This window comes from Rhinoraja longicauda, chromosome 2 (genome assembly GCF_053455715.1).
Source record: "Rhinoraja longicauda isolate Sanriku21f chromosome 2, sRhiLon1.1, whole genome shotgun sequence".
NCBI classification, from domain to species: domain Eukaryota; kingdom Metazoa; phylum Chordata; class Chondrichthyes; order Rajiformes; family Arhynchobatidae; genus Rhinoraja; species Rhinoraja longicauda.
The window spans coordinates 108841530-108868333 of record NC_135954.1 but is presented as its reverse complement, the minus strand read 5'-3'; the positions used below and the strand labels follow the sequence as shown (position 1 = coordinate 108868333).

General features: G+C 48.6%; 1 protein-coding gene across 2 annotated transcripts in view; it reads left to right on the top strand.

Annotated features, from left to right (window-relative positions):
- svila (supervillin a) overlaps positions 1 to 26804 on the top strand; it is a 351300-nt gene that overhangs the window by 305217 nt on the left and 19279 nt on the right. For both annotated transcript variants that reach the window (XM_078425640.1, XM_078425650.1), the window contains 4 exons: positions 4200 to 4476; positions 10844 to 10998; positions 17067 to 17172; positions 22702 to 22909. In XM_078425640.1, the coding sequence (XP_078281766.1) occupies positions 4200 to 4476; positions 10844 to 10998; positions 17067 to 17172; positions 22702 to 22909 (746 nt within the window). The remainder of the gene's footprint in view (positions 1 to 4199; positions 4477 to 10843; positions 10999 to 17066; positions 17173 to 22701; positions 22910 to 26804) is intronic.

Below are 26804 nucleotides of genomic sequence, written 5' to 3'. Positions count from 1 at the left end.
TTCGGGTCGAGACCCTTCTTCAGTCTGAAGAAGGGTCTCGACCCGAAACATCACCCATTCCTTCTCTCCCGAGATGCTGCTTGACCCGCTGAGTTGCTCCAGCATTTTGTGAATAAAAACCTTCGATTTGTACCAGCATCTGTAGTTATCTTCTTATAATTTCTTAGCTCTGCTGCATGTCCCTTGGGCCTTGACAGGCTTGACCAATATGTTTTTCTCGTTATAATTCTTGATAGGAATGTAAGGTTATCCTCGTGTTGCCACAAGTCGTTGGCACTGGTAGGCTAAAAAATATGGAGATTGCGCAATGTGGAAAAAGACCCTCTGGCCCATGGAAACAGAGAAAATAGGTGCAGGAGTAGGCCATTCGGCCCTTCGAGTCAGCACCGCCATTCAGTATGATCATGGCTGATCATCCACAATCAGTACCCCGTTCCGTTTTTTTTCCCCATATCCCCTGATTCCCTGAGCCCTTAAAAGCCTCAAAGTTTACGCCATCCATCCATCCATCAGCCATTTACACAAATTCTACGCTAATCCCATTTTATTCTCTCCGTATTCCCATCAAATCCCCGCATATTTTACCTCACAATAGACAAAAAACAATAGGTGCAGGAGGAGGCCATTCGGCCCTTCGAGCCAGCACCGCCATTCACCGTGATCATGGCTGATCGTCCACAATCACTACCCCGTTCCTGCCCTCTCCCTATACCCCCTGACTCCGCTATCATTAAGAGCTCTATCTAACTCTCTCTTGAAAGTATCCGAGGAATTGACCTCCACTGCCTTCTGAGGCAGAGTTCCACAGCTTCACAACTCTCTGAGTGAAAATGTTTTTCCTCATCTCCGTTCTAAATGGCCTACCCCTTATTCTTAAACTGTGGCCCCTGGTTCGGGATTCCCCCAACATCAGGAACATGTTTCCTGCCTCTAACGTGTCCAACCCCTTAATAATCTTATATGTTTCAATAAGATCCCCTCTCATCCTTCAAAATTCCAGTGTATACAAGCCTAGATGCTCCAGTCTTTCAACATATGACAGTCCCGCCATTCCGGGAATTAACCTAGTGAACCTACTCTGCACTCCCTCAATAGCAAGAATGTCCTTCCTCAAATTTGGAGACCAAAACTGCACATGAAACACGAAGTTAAAGAGACGAATGGAAAGGCTTGGGGGATGTGCAAAGATTGGGGGAGCGGGGGGGGGGGGGGGGGAAGGGTAGTCAGTCTCAGTCTACCCCACGACAGAAGGGGGAGGAGTTGTACAGTTTGATAGCCACAGGGAAGAAGGATCTCCTGTGGCGTTCTGTGCTGCATCTCGGTGGAACCAGTCTGTTGCTGAAGGTGCTCCTCAGGTTGACCAGTGTGTCGTGGAGGGGGTGAGCTGTATTGTCCAGGATGCTCCGCAGTTTGAGGAGCATCCTCCCCTCCAAGACCACCTCCCGTGAATCCAACTCCGCCCCCAGGATGGAGCCAGCCTTGCTGATGACGTTTGTTAATCCTTCGATTCAGAGCACCCCATCTCAGCAAATGGTCCCCGTTTGAACTTGCTAATCAGCTTTCAGATTTGAAGTTAAAAAAACGTTATTGAAGGTTGAATATTTTAACGGAAACGAAAGAAGTCAGAAAATTATAAATAATGTGCGGGCAGGAAATCTAGGATATATACTGATGGGTGTGACTGAAGATAGACACAAAATGCTGGAGTAACTCAGCGGGACAGGCAGCATCTTTGGAGAGAAGGAATGGCCGACGTTTTTCGGGTCAAGACCCTTCTTCGGACTGGCAAGTCGGGCAAGCTGAGGAATTTGTTTCTCCATGTTTTGAGATAGAGAAAGAAGATGAGGCGGCACAATGATTTTGTTTGGTGGGGGTGTCAGATGTGGAAAAAAACCCAAAGAAGACAACAAACAAAAACAAAGGGTGTCGCAGCGGCAGAGTTGCTGCTTCACAGCGAATGCAGCGCCGGAGACCCGGGTTCGATCCCGACTACGGGCGCCGTCTGTACGGAGTTTTTGTACGTTCTCCCCGTGACCAGCGTGGGTTTTCTCCGAGATCTTCGGTTTCCTCCCACACTCCAAAGACGTACAGGTTTGTAGGTGAATTGGCTTGGTAAATGTTTTTTTTTAAATCGTCCCTCGTGGGTATAGGATAGTGTTAATGTGCGGGGATCGCTGGTCGGCGCGGACCCGGCGGGCCGAAGGGCCTGTTTCCGCGCTCTATCTCTAAACTAAAAGACACCACAAGCCCGTTGATCAAGAATGAAAATAATTATCTGTGATCATTTTTTTCCGTTAACTTCCTAATCATTTGAAGATTTTACTGGTGTAAACTATGGACCTGTTAATGAAATGAATTCAAACTTTTAATATTGATCAAGGTGACGTTAGAATCCTATGCACAGGATTGTTCAGGTTGTATTATATATGTACGAGCCTTTATCAGGTTTTTCTGCATCAATTTACTGTCATAAATCTAAAGTTTTACTTTTGTTTTTAAAACTTGCATCACCGCCAAGGTTTTGAAAATTAGCACTCCATGCCTACAGTTCAATTAGAAAGATGTCAAACCGGTTAAAAAAACAACTCATAATTTCCTTCAAATGCATTTGTGGGTTTTGCTGTGTGTTGGGACTTTGGTGTAAATTCTGTCCGCTCAGTCCGCCTAAAACTACCCGATCTCCCGGTTGCCAAACACTTTAACTCCCCCTCCCATTCCCACACTGACCTTTCTGTCCTGGGCCTCCTCCACTGTCAGAGTGAGACCCAACACAAACTGGAGGAACAGCACCTCATATTTCGCTTGGGTAGCTTACATCCCAGCTGGTATTTATTCACAAAATGCTGGAGTAACTCAGCAGGTCAGGCAGCATCTCAGGAGAGAAGGAATGGGTGACGTTTCGGGTCGAAACCCTTGTTACTCCAGCATTTTGTGAATAAATACCTTCGATTTGTACCAGCATCTGCAGTTATTGTCTTACATCCCAGCTGTATGAATATTGTCTTTTCTAACTTCAAGTAACCCTTGCTTTCCCTCTCTCTCTCTCCATCCCTCCCCTTTCCTAGTTCTCCGACCAGTCTGACTGTCCCCCTGATTACATTTTATCTCTGTATGCTTTGTTGTCACCTTCTCCCGAGCTAACAATGATCTATTCTACCTTTTCCTTGAGCTCCATCCCCTTTGATGTCTCGTTTTCACACCTTACACTTCCTTATCTCTGTGTCCCCTGACTCTCAGTCTGAAGAAGGGTCTCGACCCGAAACGTCACCATTGATTCTAGTCAAAGATGCTGCCCGTCCCGTTGAGTCCAGCATTTTGTGTCTGTCTTCGGTGTAAACCAGCATCTGCAGTTCCTTCCTGCACAAACTGTCTGATTGAGTATTTTGTGATTATTTCCCATCCAGCTTTACTAATTCATCATTAATTCCCCCCGAAAGCTGTCCTTTGAAAGTAATCCATTATTAGTTTCAAAGAAAACTACAATTAAGAGCTCATAATTAGCAAATACCATCTCTTTCTGGTTCAGTTAGTTGCTCATGTACAAAATGAACAAAATAAAGCAGTAAGAAAATGAAGTAGTAATTTGTTAACCAACAAAAATGATACCAATCATTATTTCATTTAAATACTGTGACAATTGAGATAGGAACTTCTTATGCTTCCGAAATGCAAAAGGAAAGGATTTAGAAGGATGAGAGGGGATCTTATCGAAACGTTTAAGATTATTAAGGGGTTGGACACGTTAGAGGCAGGAAACATGTTCCCAATGTTGGGGGAGTCCAGAACCAGGGGCCACAGTTTAAGAATAAGGGGTAGACCATTTAGAACAGAGATGAGGAAAAACTTTTTCACTCAGAGAGTTGTGAATCTGTGGAATTCTCTGCCTCAGAAGGCAGTGGAGGCCAATTCTCTGAATGCATTCAAGAGAGTGCTAAATAGAGCTCTTAAGGATAGCGGAGTCAGGTGGTATGGGGAGAAGGCAGGAACGGGGTACTGATTGAGAATGATCAGCCATGATCACATTGAATGGCGGTGTTGGCTCGAAGGGCCGAATGGCCTCCTCCTGCACCTGTTGTCTATTGTCTAAATTCCTCCGTTTTTGATACGATAGCAGAGCAGTGTTTTATTATCCTTTAAAGCTCAAATTGACTCGAGCTGAAATGCAATCGGCGTCTAACTTTCACTCTCTCCCTGTGTAGCTGGAGCATGGGATTGACCTAAAGCCATACGATGTGACCCTGATGATACCTCTGTCGCCAGCCCCAGTTGGAACAGCGCTGGATGGGCTGAACATTGGCCGTGGCCATGGCGTTGTCGAGGGAGAGGATGGAAGGCAGTTTGAGATCACTAATCTCTCGGTTGACGTGTGGCACATACTTGAATTTGACTACAGCAGATTGCCGAAGCAGAGCATTGGACAGTTTCACGAAGGGGACACATATGTGGTCAAATCAAAGTACCTGGTGAGCACCACAGGTTAGTGCTGGTCGTACAAAGTTAAAGTAAAGTTTGCATAAAGATTAAGGTCATGTTGTGAACATGAACTATACAGAATTCAATCAATTAGTCTCAGTGGAATAAGAATTAAAAACTTCTCTAATTATACAGTGACACAGTGTGGAAACTTCGACCCAACTTGCCCACACCGGCCAACATGTCCCAGCTATACTAGTCCCACCTGCCCACGTTTGGTCCATATCTCTCCAAACCTGTCCTATCCATGTACCCGTCCAACTGCTTCTTAAACGTTGGGATAGTCCCTGCCTCAACTACCTCCTCTGGCAGCTTGTTCCATACACCCACCACCCTTTGTGTGAAAAAGTTACCCCTCAGGTTCCTATTGAATCTTAGTAGGAAACATATAAGATTATTAAGAGGTTGGACACGTTAGAGGCAGGAAACATGTTCCCAATGTTGGGGGAGTCCAGAACCAGGGGCCACAGTTCAAGAATAAGGGGTAGGCCATTTAGAACTGAGATGAGGAAAAACCTTTTCAGTCAGAGAGTTGTGAATCTGTGGAATTCTCTGCCTCAGAAGGCAGTGGAGGCCAATTCTCTGAATGCATTCAAGAGAGAGCTAGATAGAGCTCTTAAGGATAGCGGAGTCAGGGGGTATGGGGAGAAGGCAGGAACGGGGTACTGATTGAGAATGATCAGCCATGATCACATTGAATGGCGATGCTGGCTCGAAGGGCCAAATGTCCTCCTCCTGCACCTAGTGTCTATTGAAAAAAAAACTGCAGTTGCTGGTTTAAATCGAAAGTAGGCACAAAATGCTGGAGTAGACTCTCCCACCAGTGGAAACATCCTTTCAACATCCACTCTATCTTTGTCTTTCACTCTGCGGGACAGGCAGCATCTCTGGAGAAAAGGAATAGGAAAACGTTTCAGATGAAGAAGGGTCTCGACCCGAAACGTCACCCATTCCTTCTCTCCTGAGATGCTGCCTGACCTGCTGAGTTACTCCAGCATTTTGTGAATAAATACCTTCGATTTGTACCAGCATCTGCAGTTATTTTCTTATAATATATGTCTTGGAGTTTTGCTTCCAAATATGCATGTGCGCACACTGGTGCCTTCTGCATCCCACAGCTTTGGTGGCTGAGGTTGGAATGACTCCCATTCTGAAGTAGAAGCAACGTTGGTTAAATAGTAGAAGCAAAGAACTGCAGCGCAAACTGTTGTCAGTTGTCAGTGCGAAGGTCATCAGTACCTTCATGACGAGGGAGGAGTGAACATCCTTGCTTGGGGAGGGTCACGGGGCTTGCTCTGACGTCTTGTGCTTGTATCGGGCAAGACGCCAATAAGATCAACAAACGTCATCAGGAAGGCTGGCTCCGTCCTGGGGGCGGACTTGGATTCACGGGAGGTGGTCTTGGAGGGGAGGATGCTCCTCAAACTGCGGAGCATCCTGGATAATACAGCTCACCCCCTCCCCCTGACACACTGGTCAACCTGAGGAGCACCTTCAGCAACAGACTGGTTCCACCACGATGCAGCACAGAACGCCACAGGAGATCCTTCTTCCCTGTGGTTATCAAACGGTACAACTCCTCCCCCTTCTGTCGTTGGGTAGACTGACTCCCTCCCCACCCTCCTCCTCCTCCCCCCCCAATCTTTGCATGACCCCACTCGTCACTTTAGTTTCATGTTTCATGGATTCTGTGTTTTATGACCGTTGGCAGATCAATTTCCCTCCTGGGATAAATAAAGTTCCGTCGTATCGTATTGTAAAACGTTGATCGTGAAAAGATCATGTTTACTAAATTTCTCTGGAGAAGAACTCCATTGGAGTTGGCCTTTGCTATTCCCTCGGCATTCGTATCTTGCCAGAGGGTTGCGTCTTTTCCATTCCTGGCAATCGGGTTGCCCCAGGAGAGTCGGGTTGGGAAGCGGCCAGGATTTTTCAAGACTGCAGTAATGGGGCCCATGTGGAAACACCCTTGGCTTCCAGAGTTGATGTGTGTGAGGGCTGATGACAGTGGCGTGCTGTAACAATAGACAATAGGTGCAGGAGGAGGCCATTCGGCCCTTCGAGCCAGCACCGCCATTCAATGTGATCATGGCTGATCATTCTCAATCAGTGCCCCGTTCCTGCCTTCTCCCCAAACCCCCTGACTCCGCTACCCTGAAGAGCTCTATCTAGCTCTCTCTTGAATGCATTCAGAGACTTGGCCTCCACTGCCCTCTGAGGCAGAGAAGTCCACACATTCCCATGTTAGAGGGGGCCAACTCATGAGGCGCACTCACTCACCCCCGCGGAACGAGGCAACGTGCCAGACTAACCAATTCTTGACAGCGAAACCCCCCTTAAAGATTAGTCCCGGGCAACTTTGCCCCTCTCTTTCCACCCTGCCTGTGCCCTCCATCCCCCTTCCTTCCCCCTCTACCCCTCACCCTCAAATCATCAATAGTCAATAGTCGTTTATTTGTCACATACACATAAATGTGCAGTGAAATGAGAAATTACCCGCAGTTCAACAATAAGACCAATAGGAATAATCAATAAAAATGCAATAACACATACAATCATAAACTAACACCAAACAAAAGAAACATCCATTACAGTGAGTCTCCTCCAGTCCCCTCCTCACTGTGATGGAAGGCCACAATGTCTTTTCTCTTCCCCTGCCGTCTTCTCCCGCGGTCAGGCTGTTGGAGTTGCCACATCGGGGCTGTCGGGGCTCCCGACATTCAAGCCCCCACCGGGCAGAGAAAATCCCGCAGCCTATTTCAGGCCGCGCCGGACGGTGAAAGGTCCGCAGCGGGCCGACCCAAGCCTCGCGATTCGGGGCAGGCGAAGACGCTGCCGCTGCCGGAGCTCCCGATGTCGGCCCCCACCCAGAGGCCTGCGGGCTTCCGACGTCCACGCGGCCCACGCCGGAGCCTCCGGAGACGAGTCGCAGCCGTTCCCGCAGCATCCGCAGGCAGCCAGCGCCGCAGGTGGTGAGTCCGGGCCGTGGGCTCTGCGAACCAGAGCCCCAGGTGGTCCGAGGTGCATGGCCGGTGGTAGGCCGCAACAGGAACGGAGACACGACACAGAACAAAGGTCGCGTCTCCGTTCGGGAGAGAGAATGTTACAGTTCCCGTTCCCTCCCACCCCCCCCCCCCCCCCCCCACATAACATACAAACACTACACCATATTAAAACTACAATTCAGACAAAAACAACAAAAAACACAAAAGACAAACGGACTGCAGGCAAGCCGCAGCTGCGAGGGCAGCGCTGGCTCCTCCCATTATCTCCATGTTCTTCCTCGTGCCAGCCCTCAGGATAAACCCTGTGCTCCCATCACCCGATAGCATTGCAGTACCTATGGGCCTTGTTACTATGCAGACTACTGCAACTCCCTGTACACTGGGATCAGCCAATCATCCCTGTCCCGCCTGCAATTGGTCCAAAACGCCGCAGCGAGACTCCTGACGGGTACCCGTAAAAGGGACCACATCACCCCGATTCTGGCCTCTCTCCACTGGCTCCCAGTACAGTACAGAATCAACTTCAAGCTCCTCCTTTTCACATACAAAGCCCTAAATGAGCTCCCCCCCCCCCCATATCAAAAATCTTCTAACCCACCACTCTATCTCCAGGTCCCTCAGGTCGGCCGACTTGGGGCTACTGACTATCTCGCGGTCTAGGCTTAAGCTCAGGGGTGACCGCGCTTTTGCGGTTGCAGCTCCTAGACTGTGGAACAGCATCCCTCTCCCCATCAGAACTGCCCCCTCCATCGACTCCTTTGAGTCCAGGCTCAAAACCTATTTCTACTCCCTAGCGTTTGAGGCCCTCTGAGGGGGCGCTGTGAACTGTTTATGTATGTGCTGTTATGTTTGTGTGCCATTGTATGTTCGTTTCTTAGTACCTGAACTGATGTACAGCACTTTGGTCAACGTGGGTTGTTTTTAAATGCGCTGTACAAATAAAATTGACTTGACTTGACTTGTTGGCATTGTTGAGGTCTGTGGGAGAGAAGAGCATTCCAACGGAAAGAAGACAGCTTGTTGGTGTGAAGGGTCGTGCTCTCCCTCTCAACTCTCTTCTACTTTACCCCCCCCCCCTCCTCTTCCTTTAGCTCTCAGTCACTCGGCTCCTTTGATTTAGCTTAGAGAAAGCAGTGTGGAAACAGACCATTCGGCCCACACGCTGGCTGGATAGCATGCAACAAAACTCTTTCACTGTACCTCGGCACACGTGACAACAAACTCAACTGAAACTAAACTTACCAAGTCCGCGCCGACCTGTGACCCCCCCTCCCCCTCCGGCACTAACACTATCCTACGCACGCTAGGGACAATTTACAATTCTACTAAGCCAATTAACCTACAAACTTGCGCGTCTTTGGAGTGCGGGAGGAAACGTGGAGCTTCCGGAGAAAACCCACGTGGGTCACGGGGAGAACGTGCAAACTCCGCACAGTCAGGCACCCGTCGTCAGGATCGGACGCGTGTCTCTGGCGGTGTAAGACCGCAACTCTATCGCTGCGCCACCGCGCCAATCTCTGTACCATCCTCTCCATTTTCCAGGTGGAGGCTATTTAGCATGCAGCCAAGCCCAGCCCAGGAAACCCTGGCCCTTCTGAGTGTAGGGCCAATGCCGGTCCATATACCAATGAGTTTCTATATCTAGTGGTGATACTTCTCCTAGTCTCAATAGACAATAGGTGCAGGAGGAGGCCACTCGGCCCTTTGAGCCAGCACCGCCATTCAATGTGATCATGGCTGATCATTCTCAATCAGTGCCCCGTTCCTGCCTTCTCCCCATACCCCCTGACTCCGCTGTCCTTAAGAGTATCTTAGCTCTCTCTTGAATGCATTCAGAGAATTGGCCTCCACTGCCTTCTGAGGCAGAGAATTCCACAGATTCACAACTCTCTGACTGAAAAAGTTTTTCCTCCCATCCAGTATTACAGTATCCAAGCTCCAATCTGCATTGGGAAGCACAACACTTCTCTTCCTCCCTGCGCATTTCCTTTGCAACAGCTTAAAAGGGCTGCTTGAGATCAGAACAGCAGAAATATGACTTTGAGTGATTGACTGCGTTCCTATTCCATAAGCACCCTTGGGTTAAAATCCAACACACTCGTTCAAACAGGATTTTACTTGTGCTGAGTCCATTTTGGGATCTGTGGGTGTGAGTGGAATGTGAAGACACACTGGTGGTGCTTCAGTGAATCACTTGTCCTGGATCATCCGTGTGAAATTAGGTCCTCTGATTTCAAAGCACAAGTTGGAATCTTTGCTGTGTATTTCAAGTTGATTCAGTTTTTAGTTCAGTTTAGAGATACAGCGCGGAAACAGGCCCTTCGGCCCACCGAGTCCGCACCGACCAGCGATCCCCGCACATTAACACTGCCCTACGCACACTAGGGTAGTGCCGACCCTACACACACTAGGGTCATTTACATTTATACCAAGCCAATTAACCCTACAAACTTGTACGTCTTTGGAGTGTGGTAGGAAACCGGAGCTCGCAGAGAAAACCCACGCAGGTCACGGGGAGAAGGTGCAAACGCCGTACAGACCGTACCTGTAGTCAGGATTCAACCTGGTTCTCTGGCGCTGTGCCTCTTGTGCCTCCTGCATAGTTTGCAACATTTCGATGGGTCAAGCAGGGCTGCACGGTGGCGCAGCGGCAGAGTTGCTGCCTTACAGCGCTTGCAGTGCCGGAGTCCCAGGTTCGATCCCGACTACGGGCGCCGTCTGTACGGCGTCTGTTCGTTCTCCCCGTGACCTGCGTGGGTTTTCTCCGAGATCTCCGGTTTCCTCCCACACTCCAAAGACTTACAGGTTTGTAGGGTTAATTGGCTTGGTATAAGTGTAAATCACCCTAGTGTGTGTAGGGTAGGCACTACCCTAGTGTGCGTAGGGTAGTGTTAATGTGTGGGGGATCGCTGGTCGGTGCGGACTCGGTGGGCCGAAAGGCCTATTTCCGTACTGTATCGCTAAACTAAAGTAAAAACTAAATCAACTAGAAATACACAGCAAAGATTCCAACTTGTGCTTTCGTGCTGTTGATAGTCAGAGGACCTAATTTCACAAGGATGGTCCAAGCGCTCTCCCCGTGACCTGCGTGCGTTTTCTCCGAGATCTCCGGTTTCCTCCCACACTCCAAAGACGTTCGGGTTTGTAGGTTAATTGGCTTGGTGTATGTGTAAACTGTCCCATGCGTGTGCAGGATGGTGTTAGTGTGCGGTGATCGCTGCTGGTCTGCTCGGACTCGGTAGGCCGAAGCTGCCTGTTTCCGTGCTGTATCTCTAAAACTAACAAAGTGGTCAAAAACCTGCTAGCCTGCAGAAAATCCTTTGGTTCTGTGTTGAAGTGTAAATTCTTTTTGTTTCTTTATCTAGTTGGCAAAAGGCAGAAATCTGAGCTGGTTCGAAACACTGCAGTCGGGAAGGAGAAATGTGCGTACTACTTCTGGCAAGGCCGCCACTCCACCGTCAATGAGAAAGGGACTTCTGCACTGATGACCGTGGAGCTCGATGAAGAACGGGGAGCACAGGCAAGTCCACACCTGTTCTGTCAGGTTAGAAGGATGAGAGGGGATCTTATTGAAACATATAAGATTATTAAGGGGTTGGACACATTAGAGGCAGGAAACATGTTCCCAATGTTGGGGGAGTCCAGAACCAGGGGCCACAGTTTAAGAATAAGGGGTAGGCCATTTAGAACGGAGATGAGGAAAAACTTCTTCACTCAGAGAGTTGTGAATCTGTGGAATTCTCTGCCTCAGAAGGCAGTGGAGGCCAATTCTCTGGATGCTTTCAAGAGAGAGTTGGATAGAGCTCTTAATGATAGCGGAGTCAGGGGGTATGGGGAGAAGGCAGGAACGGGGGTACTGATTGAGAATGATCAGCCATGATCACGTTGAATGGCGGTGCTGGCTCGAAGGGCCAAATGGCCTCCTCCTGCACGTATTGTCTATTGTGTAAGATAGTCAGTGTGTATCAGTGGAGTTGAAAAATCGATTAGCCAATGAAAAAAATAATGGTCTGAAGAAGGGTCTCGACCCGAAACGTCACCCATTCCTTCTCTCCTGAGATGCTGCTTGACCCGCTGAGTTACTCCAGCATTTTGTGAGAAAAAATAATACTGATCACTTTCTTGTGGAAAAATTCAAATGTCGTTAAAATATTGGGATAGCTGAAACTACACCACAGTTTCAAAGGAGGTGAAATTGCCAGTCGTAAACTACCTCAGGAAAAAGAATAACGTATCTTAGCTTCGAGTTGCAGCATGGAAGCGGGTCCTTTGGCCTACCGAGTCCACGCCTACCAGCAATTACCCCTTACACTAGTTCAACCCGACATACGAGGGCCATTTTACAGAAGCCGATTAACTTACGGATCTGCGCGTCTTTGGAATGTGGGAGGAAACCAGAGCACCCGGAGAAAACCCATGCATTCACAGGGAGAACGTGCAAACTCCACACAGAGGTCAGGATCGAACCCGGGTCTCTGGCGCTGCGAGACAGTAACTCTACCGCTGCACCACCGTGCCGCCCCACAGTGCAACATTTGTGCCATGTTTTGTCACGTCCCCAGTGACATCTTCAAAAACTGTTAAGTAAAGTCAAATATAATCTGAAACACCAACACTTAGTTGAACTTTTCCAAAATAAAAAATTGCTCCTCAGCTAATTCTTGGGTAACTCCAGTCACATTAAAGTCATAACTGTTCCTTGATAATTAATTTGTCCATTATAAATTTAAACAACCCCACGGAATTTTCATTCAATTAACTGCGAGTAAGGGCTTAATATCAGAAGCAGCAGCGTGGGATCTTGCTCAGTTGAGTGGGCCTACTGAGCAAGATCCGCTGCGCACGGCGGTGCAGCGGTAGAGTTGTTGCCTTACAGCGAATGCAGCGCCGGAGACCCGGGTTCGATCCCGACCACGGGCGCTGTCTGCACGGAGTTTGTACGTTCTCCCCGTGACCTGCGTGGGTTTTCTCCGAGATCTTCGGTTTCCTCCCACACTCCAAAGACGTACAGGTTTGCAGGTTAATTTGCTTGGTAAATGTAAAAATTGTCCCGAGTGGGTATAGGATAGTGTTAATGCGCGGGGATCGCTGGTCGGCGCGGACCCGGTGGGCCGAAAGGGCCTGTTTCCGCGCTGTGTCTCTAAGCTAAACTAAACTGGGTTTCTTTGGGTCTCATCGACAGTATGCAAACTGTACTAATGGACATTTGGCTGGAGAGTGAGGAAGGAATAAACGCAAGGCTTGGTATCATGAGGAATTTTACTTTTTGCTTCCTTCGTTGATGCCAACACGTTTGCTTGTACGCTGTACTTTTTATGTCCTTAAATTTTAATCTCCCCTCTCAAGTTTAATAATTTCAAAAAAGAGACACAAAGTGCTGGAGCACAGTTTAGTTTATTTAGTTTATTGTCACGTGTGCCGAGGTACAGTGAAAAACTTTTGTTGCGTGCCAGCCAGTCCGCAGAAAGGAAGCATGCAGGTACAGCAGACAGTGAAGAAAGCCAATGGAATGTTGGCCTTCATAACAAGAGGAGTTGAGTATAGGAGCAAAGAGGTCCTTCTGCAGTTGTACAGGGCCCTAGTGAGACCGCACCTGGAGTACTGTGTGCAGTTTTGGTCTCCAAATTTGAGGAAGGATATTCTTGCTATTGAGGGCATGCAGCGTAGGTTCACTGGGTTAATTCCCGGAGTGGCGGGACTATCATATGTTGAAAGATTGGAGCGACTTGGCTTGTATACACTGGAATTTAGAAGGATGAGAGGGGATCTTATCGAAACATATAAGATTATTAAGGGGTTGGACACGTTAGAGGCAGGAAACATGTTCCCAATGTTGGGGGAGTCCAGAACCAGGGGCCACAGTTTAAGAATAAGGGGTTGGCCATTTAGAACTGAGATGAGGAAAAACTTTTTCTGTCAGAGAGTTGTGAATCTGTGGAATTCTTTGCCTCAGAAGGCAGTGGAGGCCAATTCTCTGAATGCATTCAAGAGGGAGCTGGATAGAGCTCTTAAGGATAGCGGAGTCAGGAGGTATGGGGAGAAGGCAGGAACGGGGTACTGATTGAGAATGATCAGCCATGATCACATTGAATGGCGGTGCTGGCTCGAAGGGCCGAATGGCCTCCTCCTGCACCTATTGTCTATTGTCTATTGAAAGACAATACATGATTACAATCGGTCCTTTTACAACGTATAGAAGCATGATAAAAGGGAATAACGTTTCAGTGCAAGGTAAAGCCAGCAAAATCCGATCAAGGAGAGTCCGAGGGTCACCAAAGTGGTAGATAGTAGTTCAGCAGTAACTCAGCAGGTTAGGCAATATCTCTGGGGGACATGGATGGGTGACGTTTCTGTTGGGACCGTTGTTCAGGCTGATTGTGTGGGTGGGGGGGAACAAGAAGGGAAGGTGGGGGGCAGGACGAAGCCTGGCAAGTGATAGATGAGGGGGGGATTTTGAACGGCAGATGGTTGGACAATGGCCAGAGATGAAAAGTATCCCAAAAATGTGCGAGTTAAGGATTGAAGAGGTGCGAATTGTGAAGCCAGAGGAATTAATATAGATTGAAGGGGTGGGGGTAGGGGTAGAAATGTGCATTTGCACGGTGGCGCAACGGTAGAGTTGCTGCCTTACAGCGAATGTAGCGTCGGAGACTCAGGTTCGATCCTGACTACGGGCGCCGTCTGTACGGAGTTTGTACGTTCTCCCCGTGACCTGCGTGGGTTTATCCGAGATTTGAGGAAGGATATTCTTGCTATGGAGGGCGTGCAGCGTAGGTTCACTAGGTTAATTCCCGGAATGGCGGGACTGTCGTATGTTGAAAGGCTGGAGCGATTGGGCTTGTATACACTGGAATTTAGAAGGATGAGGGGGGATCTTATTGAAACATATAAGATAATTAGGGGATTGGACAAATTAGAGGCAGGAAACATGTTCCCAATGTTGGGGGAGTCCAGAACAAGGGGCCACAGTTTAAGAATAAGGGGTAGGCCATTTAGAACGGAGATGAGGAAGAACTTTTTCAGTCAGAGAGTGGTGAAGGTGTGGAATTCTCTGCCTCAGAAGGCAGTGGAGGCCAGTTCGTTGAATGCTTTCAAGAGAGAGCTGGATAGAGCTCTTAAGGATAGCGGAGTGAGGGGGTATGGGGAGAAGGCAGGAACGGGGTACTGATTGAGAGTGATCAGCCATGATCGCATTGAATGGCGGTGCTGGCTCGAAGGGCTGAATGGCCTACTCCTGCACCTATTGTCTATTGTCTATTGTCTATTATCTTCGGTTTCCTCCCACACTCCAAAGACGTACAGGTATGTAGGTTAATTGGCTGGGCAAATGTAAAAATTGTCCCTAGTGTGTGTAGGATAGTGTTAGTGTGCGGGGATCGCTGGACGGCGCGGACTCGGTGGGCCGAAGGGCCTGTTTCGGGCACTGTATCTCTAAATCTAAAAAGAAAATCTATGTCCAGGTGTGGCACAGGGAAGAGAGAGGGAAAAAAGGGGTGGTGTTTGTAGGTTAGTTACCCAAAATTGGAGAATTTAGTGTTTATACCATTAGGTTGTAAGCTACCCATGGGAGATGAGGTGACACTCCTCCAGTTAGAATGTGGCCTCACTCTGGCAATGGAGGTGGCCAGCTCACAAAGATCAGTATGGGATAGGCACAAAATGCTGGAGTAACTCAGCGGGACAGGCAGCGTCTCTGGAGGGAAGGAAAGGGGGACGTTTCGGGTCGAGACCCTTCTTCAGACTGAGAGTCAGGGGAGTGGGAGACACAGAGATATGGAAGGGTAAGGTGTGAAGACGAGACATCAAAGGGGACGAACTTCAAGGAAGATGTAGAATAGATCATTGTTAGCTAGGGGAAGATGACAACGAAGCCTACAGAGATACCATTTAATCAGGAGTTCATTCAGACTGGTCGGAGAACTAGGATGGGGGAGGGATGGAGAGAGAGGGAAAGCAAGGGTTATTGAAGTTAGAGAAGTCAATGTTCATACCGCTGGGGTGTAAACTGCCCAAGCGGCACGGTGGCGCAGCGGTAGAGTTGCTGCCTTACAGTGAATGCAGCGCCGGAGACTCAGGTTCGATCCTGACTACGGGCGCCGTCTGTACGGAGTTTGTACGTTCTCCCCGTGACCTGTGTGGGTTTTCTCCGAGATCTTCGGTTTCCTCCCACACTCCAAAGACGTAGGTTAATTGGCTGGGCAAATGTTAAAAATAAAAAAATTGTCCCTAGTGTGTGTAGGATAGTGTTAGTGTGCGGGGATCGCTGGGCGGCGCGGACTCGGTGGGCCGAAGGGCCTTGTTTCCACGCTGTATCTCTCAATCTAAATCTAAAAAAATCTAAAATCTAAAATATGACGTGCTATACCTCCAATTTGCGTTTGGCCTCATTCTGACGATGGAGGAGGCCTGGGACAGAAAGGTCAGCGTGGGAATGGGAGGGGGAGTTAAAATGGTCAGCAACTATTTCATAACTGGTGTAATAATTTCATTGCAGATGGCAAGACACCCTTTTTTGAACGACTTTGTGCTTTTACCCATGACTTGTTAATCGCAGTAGTTGATCCCGAATTTGTGCAGAACAGTAGTAGATAATCTCAGAATATGAAATTGTAGTCCATTCAAGATGATCTTGTGGAAATGATTCACTGTGCTGCAAGAGTTGAAATGACCAAGTCAAGTCAAGTCAAGTCAATTTTATTTGTATAGCACATTTTAAAACAACCCACGTTGACCAAAGTGCTGTACATTTGATTAGGTTCCAATAGAAAAAAAAATGAAAACATACAGTAGCACGCAAACAGTTCACAAGCGCCTCCTCAATGAGCCTCAAACGCTAGGGAGTAGAAATATGTTTTGAGCCTGGACTTAAAGGAGTCGATGGAGGGGGCAGTTCTGATCGGGAGAGGGATGCTGTTCCACAGTCTAGGAGCTGCAACCGCAAAAGCGCGGTCACCCCTGAGTTTAAGCCTAGACCGCGGGATAGTGAATAGCCCCAAGTCGGCCGATCTGAGGGACCTGGAGTTAGAGAGGGGGGTTAGAAGATTTTTGATGTAGGGGGGGGAGTGTCCATTTAGGGCTTTATACGTGACCAGGATTAATATAAGGTAGAAACCAAACGCAGGCTCGGCGATCGCTTCGCTGAACACCTGCGCTCGGTCCGCGTTGGCCAAACTGATCTCCCGGTGGCCGAGCACTTCAACTCCCCCTCCCATTCCCAGTCTGACCTTTCTGTCATGGGCCTCCTCCAGTGCCATAGTGCGGCCCACCGGAAATTGGAGGAATAGCACCTCATATTTCGCCTGGGCAGCTTGCAGCCCAGCGGTATGAACATTGACTTCTCCAACTTTAGATAGTTCCTCTCTTCCCCTTCCCTTCCTAGATCTCCCTCTATCTTCCTGTCTCCACCTATATCCTTCCTTTGTCCCGCCCCCCTGACGTCAGTCTGAAGAAGGGTCTCGACCCGAAACGTCACCCATTCCTTCTCTCCTGAGATGCTGCCTGACCTGCTGAGTTACTCCAGCATTTTGAGGATTAATATAAGTACTCTAATATTTATCGACTTTTATTTTACACCTTGTGTCGTTTCAGGTGCAAGTTCTCCAGGGGAAGGAACCACCATGTTTCCTGCAGCTGTTTCAGGGAGGAATGATTGTGCACGCTGGAAAAAGGGAGGAGGAAGAAGAAAGCTTGCAAAGTAAAGGCCTCAGGCTTTGTGGTTTGTTAGAGGTTTCACTCGAGTGTATAATCACTGTTAGACACAAAATGCTGGAGCAACTCAGCGGGTCAGGCATCATCTCGGGAGAGAAGGAATGGGTGACGTTTCGGGCCGAGAGCCTTCTTCAGACTGATGTCAGGGGTGGGGGAGGCGGGACAAAGATAGGATGCAGTTGGAGACAGGAAGACTAGTGGGAGAACTGGGAAGGGGGAGGGGATAGAGAGGGAAAGCAGGGACTATCTGAAGTCAATATTCATACCGCTGGGGTGTAAACTACCCAAGCGAAATAGGAGGTGCTGTTCTCCCAATTTGCGCTGGGCCTCACTCTGACAATGGAGGAGGCCCAGGACAGAAAGGTCAGATTGGGAATGGGAGGGGGGGGGGCGAGGGGGTTGAAGTGCTGAGCCACCGGGAGATCAGGTAGGTTAAGACGGACTGAGCGGAGGTGTTGAGCGAAACGATCACCGAGCCCGAGCTTGGTCTCGCCGACGTAGAGAAGTTGGCACCTGGAACAGCGGATACGGTAGATACGGCGATGTAGAGAAGTTTCCTCCCCCTACCCTGACATCAGTCTGAAGAAGGGTCTCAACCCGAAACGTCACACATTCCTTCTATCCTGAGGTGTTGCCTGACCCGCTGAGTTACTCCAGCATTTTGTGTCTACCTTCGACTTAAACCAGCATCTGCAGTTCTTTCCTACGTACAATCGCTGTTGCCTGGGTCAGAGCTACCAACGTGCGGACGGGTCTAACAATCGCGCTCCAACTAAACCTTTCACTGGCAGCTGAGCAAAAGTTGCATTTTTCTAAGGCAAACGTCCCCCCCCCCCCCCCCACCTCTTCAATGCCATAAATCTTGGGTTACAGTAAATTTGCTTCTACGCGATCAGTTTACGTGTGTTCCACCAGTTAATGGGTTGGAAGAGAAAGCAGTGCTGGAGGAACTCAGTGGGTCGGGTAGCAACTGTGGAGGGAGAGGATAGTCGACGTTTCAGGTCGGAACCTCTTCTTCAAACTGAAGGAGTGGGGCGGAGATGGCCGGTAGAGAGAAAGTGAAATGCAGGAATTGGTAAGCGATGGGTCATGGAGTTGTACAGCGTGGAAATGGGCCCTTCGACCCAATAGGCCCTTTGCCCCATCCTGCCGTCCAACATGTCCCATCTACACTAGTCCCACCTGCCTCCATTTGGCCCATATCCCACCAAAACATTCCTATCAATATACCTGTCCAAATGTTTCTGAAACGCTGTGATCGTACCAACCTCAACTACCTCCTCTGGCAGCCCGTTCCATATACCCACCACCCTTTGTGTAAAAAAAAAGGTGCCCCTCAGGTTCCTATTAAATCTGTCCTCCTCGCCTTAAACCTACGTCCTCTGATTCTTGAATACATAGAAACATAGAAAGTAGGTGCAGGAGTAGGCCATTCTGCCCTGAGAGCCATAACCGCCATTCAATATGATCATGGCTGATCATCCAGGATCAGTACCCTGATCCTGCTTTCTCCCCATATCCCGTGATTCCGTTAGCCCCAAGAGATGTATCTATCTCTCTCTTGAATACATTGATTCTCCTACTCTGGGTAAAAGACTTTGTGCATTCACTCTATCTGTTTCTCTCATGGTCTTGTGCACCTCTATAAGATCACCCCTCATCCTCCTGCTCTCCAAGGAGTAAAGTCCTAGCCTGCTCAACGTTCCCCTAGAGCTCGGGCCCTCGAGTCCTGGCAACATCCTCGTAAACTTTCTCTGCGCCCTTTCCAGCTTGACAACATCAATGTGGATAGGTGGGTGTGGATAGGTGGGTGTGGATAGGTGGGCGTGGATAGGTGGGCGTGGATAGGTGGGCGTGGATAGGTGGGCGTGGATAGGTGGGCGTGGATAGGTGGGCGTGGATAGGTGGGTGTGAATGAACAGGGGCTAATTGGTCAATGAATCTGAGGTTGGGAGGGAAATGGGTGGAGATAATAGCCAAGACTGGAGATAAAGTAGAAAAGACCGAAGGGGGCAGATGAAGAATCTTACGAGAAAGAGACATGTGAATGATTTAAAATCTGATGTACGATACTAACTTCAGGTTGGTTTAGTTCCTTTTAAGAAATGAATCGCGAGTTTCAGATTGGATCGTTTAACTGTTATAAAACAGTTGCTTCACACCCAGATTATAAGTCAAGGTTCACCAGCGATCTGCCAAAATGGACCGTAGCAAGCAAGCAATAAATCTGCAACTTCATAGAACATAGAAAATAGAACTGTACAGCACAAGAACAGGCCCTTTGGCCCACAATGTCTGGGCTAAACATGATGCCAATACCAACTGTTATCTACCTGCACTTGATCCACATCTCTCCATTCCCTGCACTTCCATGTGCACTTCCAAAAACCTCTTAAACGCCACTATTGGATGAGCCTCCACCACCACCCTTGGCAACACGTTAAAGGCACTAGGGTTGCCAACTATCTTACTCCCAAATAAGGGACAAGGTGACGTCACCACCCCGCGCCCCAAGTGACCTCACCCAGCCAGCGGCCACCCGGGCCAGGAGGCGAGTTGCTACGTAACCTCCGTTAGGCGGCGCCCGGGCCTACACTGTCCAGATCTACAGCGGCCCCCAGACCTACACTGTCCAGACCTACACTGTCCGGGCCTACAGCGTCCGAGCCTACAGCGTCCGGGCCTACAGCGCCCCCCCCCAGGCCCTAATATGGGACAAGGGCGGTCCCGTACGGGACAAACCAATTTAGCCCAAAATACAAGATGTCCTGGCTAACACGGGACACTTGGCAACCCTAAAAGGCACCCACCATCCTCTATGTAAAAAGTATAAGAAAGAAGATGGGGAGTGAAATGTAGAACCGGAAGGGAAGGCAATGGGGAAAGAGGAGAGAAAAGAAAATGGGCGACCCATAGTTTGGAAGGAAGGGTAATGATGAGGTGGTGGAGGAGAAGCCACTGGAGTTTAGAAGGATGAGAGGGGATCTTATAGAAACATGTAACATTATAAAATGACTGGACAAGCTAGATGCAGGGAAAATGTTCCCAATGTTGGGGGAGTCTAGAACCAGAGGCCACAGTCTAAGAATAAAGGGGAGGCCATTTAAAACTGAGGTGAGAAAAAACTTTTTCACCCAGAGAGTTGTGAATTTGTGGAATTCTCTGCCACAGAGGGCAGTGGAGGCCAAATCACTGGATTTAAAAGAGAGTTAGATAGAGCTCTAGGGGCTAGCGGAATCAAGGGATATGGGGAGAAGGCAGGCACGGGTTACTGATTGTGGGTGATCAGCCGTGATCACAATGAATGGCGGTGCTGGCTCGAAGGGACAAATGGCCTCCTATATTTTCTATGTTTAGGTCAGACTTGCAAATGATTTCAATTCAGCGTCAGTCACTATTACATGGAGAGAGATTGCCCAGTTTAGTTTCTTATTGTCACGTGTACTGAGATGCAGTGAAAATCTTTTGTTGCGCGCCGTCCAGTCAGCAGAAAGACAAGACATGATTACAATCGATCCGTTAACAGTGTATCGATACATGATAAAGGGAATAACGTGGAGTGCAAGGTAAAGCCAGCAAAGTCCGATCAAGGATAGTCCGAGGGTCACCAAAGAGGTAGATCGTAGTTCAGCACTGCTCTCTGGTTGTGGTAGGATGGTTCATAAGTTATGATATGGGCCTAAGTTATAATATCAATGAGCTTCTCGCTACACTTGCGTGCTTATGTTTTAAGTCACTTCTGCACTAATCTTGTGCAAGTTGTATTGGACTTTCCTGGGTTTTTTTCCTGCCTTCACTGTTCCATGCGTGGTGAGATTGCCACTGTGAGCTGCAGTAGATCAGCTAAGTTACAGTGTGCAGGAAGGAACTGTAGATGCTGGCTTGAACCGCAGATAGACACAAAAAGCTGGAGTAACTCAGCGGGGGGGGAGAAAACAACACCTCTGGAGAAAAGGGATAGGTGACGTTTCGGGTGGAGGCCCTTCTTCAGACAGAGTGCCAGGGGAGAGGGAAACGAGAGATATAGACGGTGATGTAGAGAGATACAGGACAAATGAATGAAAGATACGCAAAAAAGTAACGATGATAAAGGAAACTGCCCATTGTTTGCAGTGGGCTAGGTGAAAACGAGTTGCAGACAATGTGACTCAACAAGACGACTTTGAAGCTGGTACGACTTGGGTGGGGGAGGGATGGAGAGAGAAAGGGGATCCCAGGATTACTTGAAGTTAGAGAAGTCAATATTAATACCACTGGGTTTAACCCTCTATATCACTCTCTATTTCACCGTCTATATCTCTCGTTTCCCTTTCCCCCGACTCTCAGTCTGAAGAAGAGTCTCGACCCGAAACGTCACTTATTCCTTCTCCGCAGCCTGACCCGTTGTGTTATTTTTAGATTTTTTAGATTTAGATTTAGAGATACAGCGCGGAAACAGGCCCTTCGGCCCACCGAGTCCGCGCCGCCTAGCGATCCCCGCGCATTAACACTATCCTACACCCACTAGGGACAATTTTTACATTTGCCCAGCCAATTAACCTACATACCTGTACGCCTTTGGAGTGTGGGAGGAAACCGAAGATCTCGGAGAAAACCCACGCAGGTCACGGGGAGAATGTACAAACTCCGTACAGACGGCGCCCGTAGTCAGGATCGAACCTGAGTCTCCGGCGCTGCATTTGCTGTAAGGCAGCAACTCTACCGCTGCGCCACCGTGCAAAGTTATTCCAGCACTTTGTGTCTACCTTCAGCTGAGTGACAATGTTCCTCAAGGGTAGCACATTGCTACCTGTCCGGAAAGAGCAGCTGTGTGGACTTGCGGTGACTGAACGCAGATGTTGCAAGTGAATCCCTGACTACCTTTGCTTATAACCCCGTAGATGGTGTGACATAACATTAACAGAAGCTTTCATCAGTCACGTGTGCTTTCTCCCCGCGAGGAACTGAGAGCATTTTCCTCTCCAAACTTTCAATACGATTTAATAGCTTCACCAGAACCGCACGAGAAATCTGTAGTGTCTGAACCGATGGGAACGATTCAATCTGAGGGGGCCCAATGAAGGGGGAGAAATAGTAAACGTCTTGACAGAACAGTGCTTAACGTACAGCTTTCTAGTTGTAGTTTAGAGATACAGCGCAGAAAACAGGCCCTTCAGCCCATCCCAGCCATCCCCGCACACTGGCACCATCCTACACGCACCAGGAACAATTTACAATTTTACCAAGCCAAGTAACCTGCAACCCTCCAAGTAGGTATTTGGAGCGTGGGGGGAAACCGGAGCACCCGGAGAAAACCCACGCAGGTCGCGGGGGAGAACGTACACACCCCGCGCAGACAGGCACCCATGGTCAGGATCGAAGCCGGGTCTCTGGCGCTGTGAGGCAGCAGCTCTACCGCTGCCCCACCGGCCCTCTCTGCTTACAATCCGTCCCAGTTTGTTCAAGTGTGCTGATTTCTGAAGGAAGATTCCTGCAGTGCTGATGTCAATCTACTCTCTGATACTGCCCTCTGCAGGTGACTGGCGGTTGTACTGTGTGCGAGGGGAGCTTCCACTGGAAGGGGTGCTGCTTGAGGTCGCTAGTCATTGCAGCAGCCTCAGATCCAGGACCTCAATGATCCTGCTCAACGTCACCAAGGCGGTCATCTATCTATGGCATGGCTGCAAAGCACAACCACACACAAAAGAAGTAGGAAGGACTGAAGCAAGCAAAATCAAAGAATTGTAAGTAACACTCACAAACTACATTTCTCTCTTCACTGGCTCCCAGTACGGTACAGAATCGACTTCAAGCTCCTCCTATTCACATATAAAGCCCTAAATGGGCTTGCCCCCCCCCATATCAAAAATCTTCTAACCCACCACTCTATCTCCAGGTCCCTCAGGTCGGCCGACTTGGGGCTACTGACTATCCCGCGGTCTAGGCTTAAGCTCAGGGGTGACCGCGCTTTTGCGGTTGCAGCTCCTAGACTGTGGAACAGCATCCCTCTCCCCATCAGAACTGCCCCCTCCATCGACTCCTTTAAGTCCAGGCTCAAAACCTATTTCTACTCCCTAGCGTTTGAGGCCCTCTGAGGGGGCGCTGTGAACTGTTTATGTATGTGCTGTTATGTTTGTGTGCCCATTGTATGTTCGTTCTTAGCACCTGAACTGATGTACAGCACTTTGGTCAACGTGGGTTGTTTTTAAATGTGCTATACAAAGCAAATTGACTTGACTTGACTTGACATTTGGCAGATAATTTTCTTTTTAAAAATGAGTGGTATGTGGATTTATTTAGTGTAGTTTAGAGATACAACGCGGAAACAGGCCTTTCAGTCCACCGTGTCCGCACCGACCAGTGATCCCCACACATATTAGGGACAATGTTTACATTTATACCAAGTCAATTAACCTGCAAACCTGTACGTCTTTGGAGTGTGGGAGGAAACCGAAGATCTCAGAGAAACCCACGCGGGCCATGGGGAGAACGTACAAACTCCGTACAGACAGCACGAGTAGTCAGGTTGGAACCCGGGTCTCTGGCGCTGTAAGGCAGCAACTCTACCGCTGCTATTTTTTCGTTGGATGCAACATTTCAAATTTTAAGTAGTCTTTGTGGAACGAAACCACATCTTTGTTAAATATGTTCTCAGCAGTTGAATGATTTTATTAGGCATTCCTGGTCGGGATTGTAAAGATTATGAGAGCTTCCTTTAACCGTAGACAGTTCAGTTTAGTTTATTTTCTTTGTTGCGTGCTATTCAGTCAGCGGAAAGACAATACATGATTACAATCGAGCTATTTACAGTGTATAGATACATGCTAAGGGACTAAGGTTTAGTGCAAGGTAAAGCCAGTAGAGTCTGATCAAAGATAGTCCAAGTTCTCAAATGAGGTAGATAATAGTTCAGCACTGCTCTCTGGTTGTGGTACGATGATTTAGTTGCCTGATAGCAGCTGGGAAGAAACTGTCCCTGAATCTGGAGGTGTGCGTTTTCACACTTCTGTACCTTTTGCCCGATGGGAGAGGGGAGAAGAGGGAGTGGCCAGGATGCGACTGGTCCTTGATTATGCTGCTGGCCTTGCCGAGGGAACATGAGGTTTAAATGGAGTCAATGGAAGCGAGGTTGGTTTGTGATGGTCTGGGCTGCGTCCACAATTCGCTGCGATTTCTTGCGGTCTTGGATGGAGTTGTTCCCAAACCAAGCTGTGATGCATCTCGATAAAATGCTCTCTATGGTGCATCTGTAGAAGTTGGTGAGAGTTGTAGGGGACATGCTGAACTTCCTATGCCTTCTAAGGCAGTAGAGGTGATGGTGTGCCTTCTTGTTCGTTGCTGCAATATGGGTGGTCCAGGAGACGAAGTTGGTGATATTGACTCCTAGGAATTTGAGGCTTTCAACCATCTCTACTTCGGTGCCATCAATGCAAACTGGGGTGTGTTCCTGAAGTCGATCACTATCCCCTTTGTCTTGCTGACACCATCACTTCCTGAAGTCCATGTCTTGCTGACATTGAGCGTCTTGTAAGACAGAGCTCCCACAAGATTAGGCACAAAAAGCCGGAGTAACTGAGTGGGTCAGACCGCATGTCTGGAGACAGGGAATAGGTGACGTTTCGGGTCGAGACCCATGGTGAGTAAAGAAAGGGGATTCATGCCAAGAAGTACCCAGAAGTAATGAAACTCCAGTCTTCCTGCTCATGTTCTCTGCAGCGGATTTTAGTGTTGAAGTGGCCATGGTGAGCTAATACCCATTGCTGTCATAAAGAAAAAGCCAATTACTAGGAATCTGAAACAGAAAATGTTGAAGGTATCCTTTTGTGGAGATAATTAGCGTGACCAACTAAGTTTAATGACCCATTAAAACAGACGGAGCAGCCAGGTATATAGTTCAGTAGCAGATGATGGGTTCTCAATGTGGTTGAGTCAGCAAAACCAGATTCCATCCATACATCTGTCCAAATGCCTTTTAAAAGTCATAATTGTATCCGTATCGATAGCTTCCTCTGGCAGCTCATTCCAGATGCGCTCTACCTTCTGAGTGGAAAAAGTTCCCTCTGAGTTCTCTCTTAAATCTCACCCTTAAGCCTACGCCCTCTAGTTGTTGAATCCTCTACCCTGTGATGAAGGCCGTGAGCTTTCCTCTTACCCGTGCTTCTCGTGACTTTGCACACCACAATAAGATCATCCCTCAGTGTCTTACGTTCCAAAGAAAAAAGTCTCGGCCTATATTCACACCATTTCCAACTCAATGACGACCTTTCTCCAGCTGAGCTTCCAGAACTGCGCAGGAACATAGAAAATAGGTGCAGGAGGAGGCCATTTGGCCCTTCGAGCCAGCACCGCCATTCACTCTGATCATCCACAATCAGCAACCCCTTCTCCCCATATCCCTTGATTCCGCACACAGTACTTTTAAGTGTGGTCCCACCAACGACTTGTACAGCTGCATCATGATGTCCCAACTTTTGTACTCGACACCCTTCCCCCATCAATGAAGAAGCCAAATTCTTTCCTCACAACACAGTCCAACTGGTTCACCATGTACTGTGTCAGGTCTGCATGTGTTTTGACATAGCAAAATGCACAGCTTCCTGAATGATCTAGATCTTGATGTAAACTTAGGCAGCCTTCCTCACTGTCTACTATACCACTTGTTTTGATGTGATCTTCAAATATGCCAACAACGTGACCCTTCATAGTCATCCAAAACGTTAATGTGGGTAAACAAGCAACAACAGAGCCAACACCAAGCCCTGCAACACTCCACTGGTCTCGGCCTCCAACCAGAGAAACAGCCCCCTACAGCAGGGCGGCAGAGTGGGGAAGCAGGTGGAGCTACAGCCTCATAGCACCAGTTCGATCCTGACCTCGGGTACTGTCTGTGTGGAGTTTGCACGTTCTCCCTGTGACTGCGTCGGTTTCCTCCCTCGTCCCAAAGGCGTGCGGGTTAATCGGTCTCTGTAAATTGCCCCTAGTGTGTAGGGAGTGGATGCGAAAGTGGGATAACATAGAACAAGTGTGAATAAGTGATCGATGGTTGGTTTGGACACGTTGGACGAGGGAATTGAATGCAACATCTCTAAGTTTGCGGATGACACGAAGCTGGGGGGCAGTGTTAGCTGCGAGGAGGATGCTAGGAGGCTGCAGAGTGACTTGGATAGATTAGGCGAGTGGGGAAATGCATGGCAGATGCAATATAATGTGGATAAATGTGAGGTTATCCACTTTGGCGGCAAGAACAGGAAAGCAGAGTATTACCTGAATGGTGGCCAAGTAGGAAAAGGGGAGATGCAACGTGACCTGGGTGTCATGGTGCACCAGTCATTGAAAGCAAGCGTGCAGGTGCAGCAGGCAGTGAAGAAAGCGAATGGTATGTTGGCATTCATAGCAAGAGGATTTGAGTATAGGAGCACGGAGGTTCTGCTGCAGTTGTACAGGGCCTTGGTGAGACCGCACCTGGAGTATTGTGTACAGTTTTGGTCTCCTAATCTGAGGAAAGACATTCTAGCCTTAGAGGGAGTACAGAGAAGGTTCGCCAGATTGATCCCTGGGATGGCAGGACTTTCATATGAAGAAAGACTGGATAGACTAGGCTTATACTCGCTGGAATTTAGAAGATTGAGGGGGGATCTT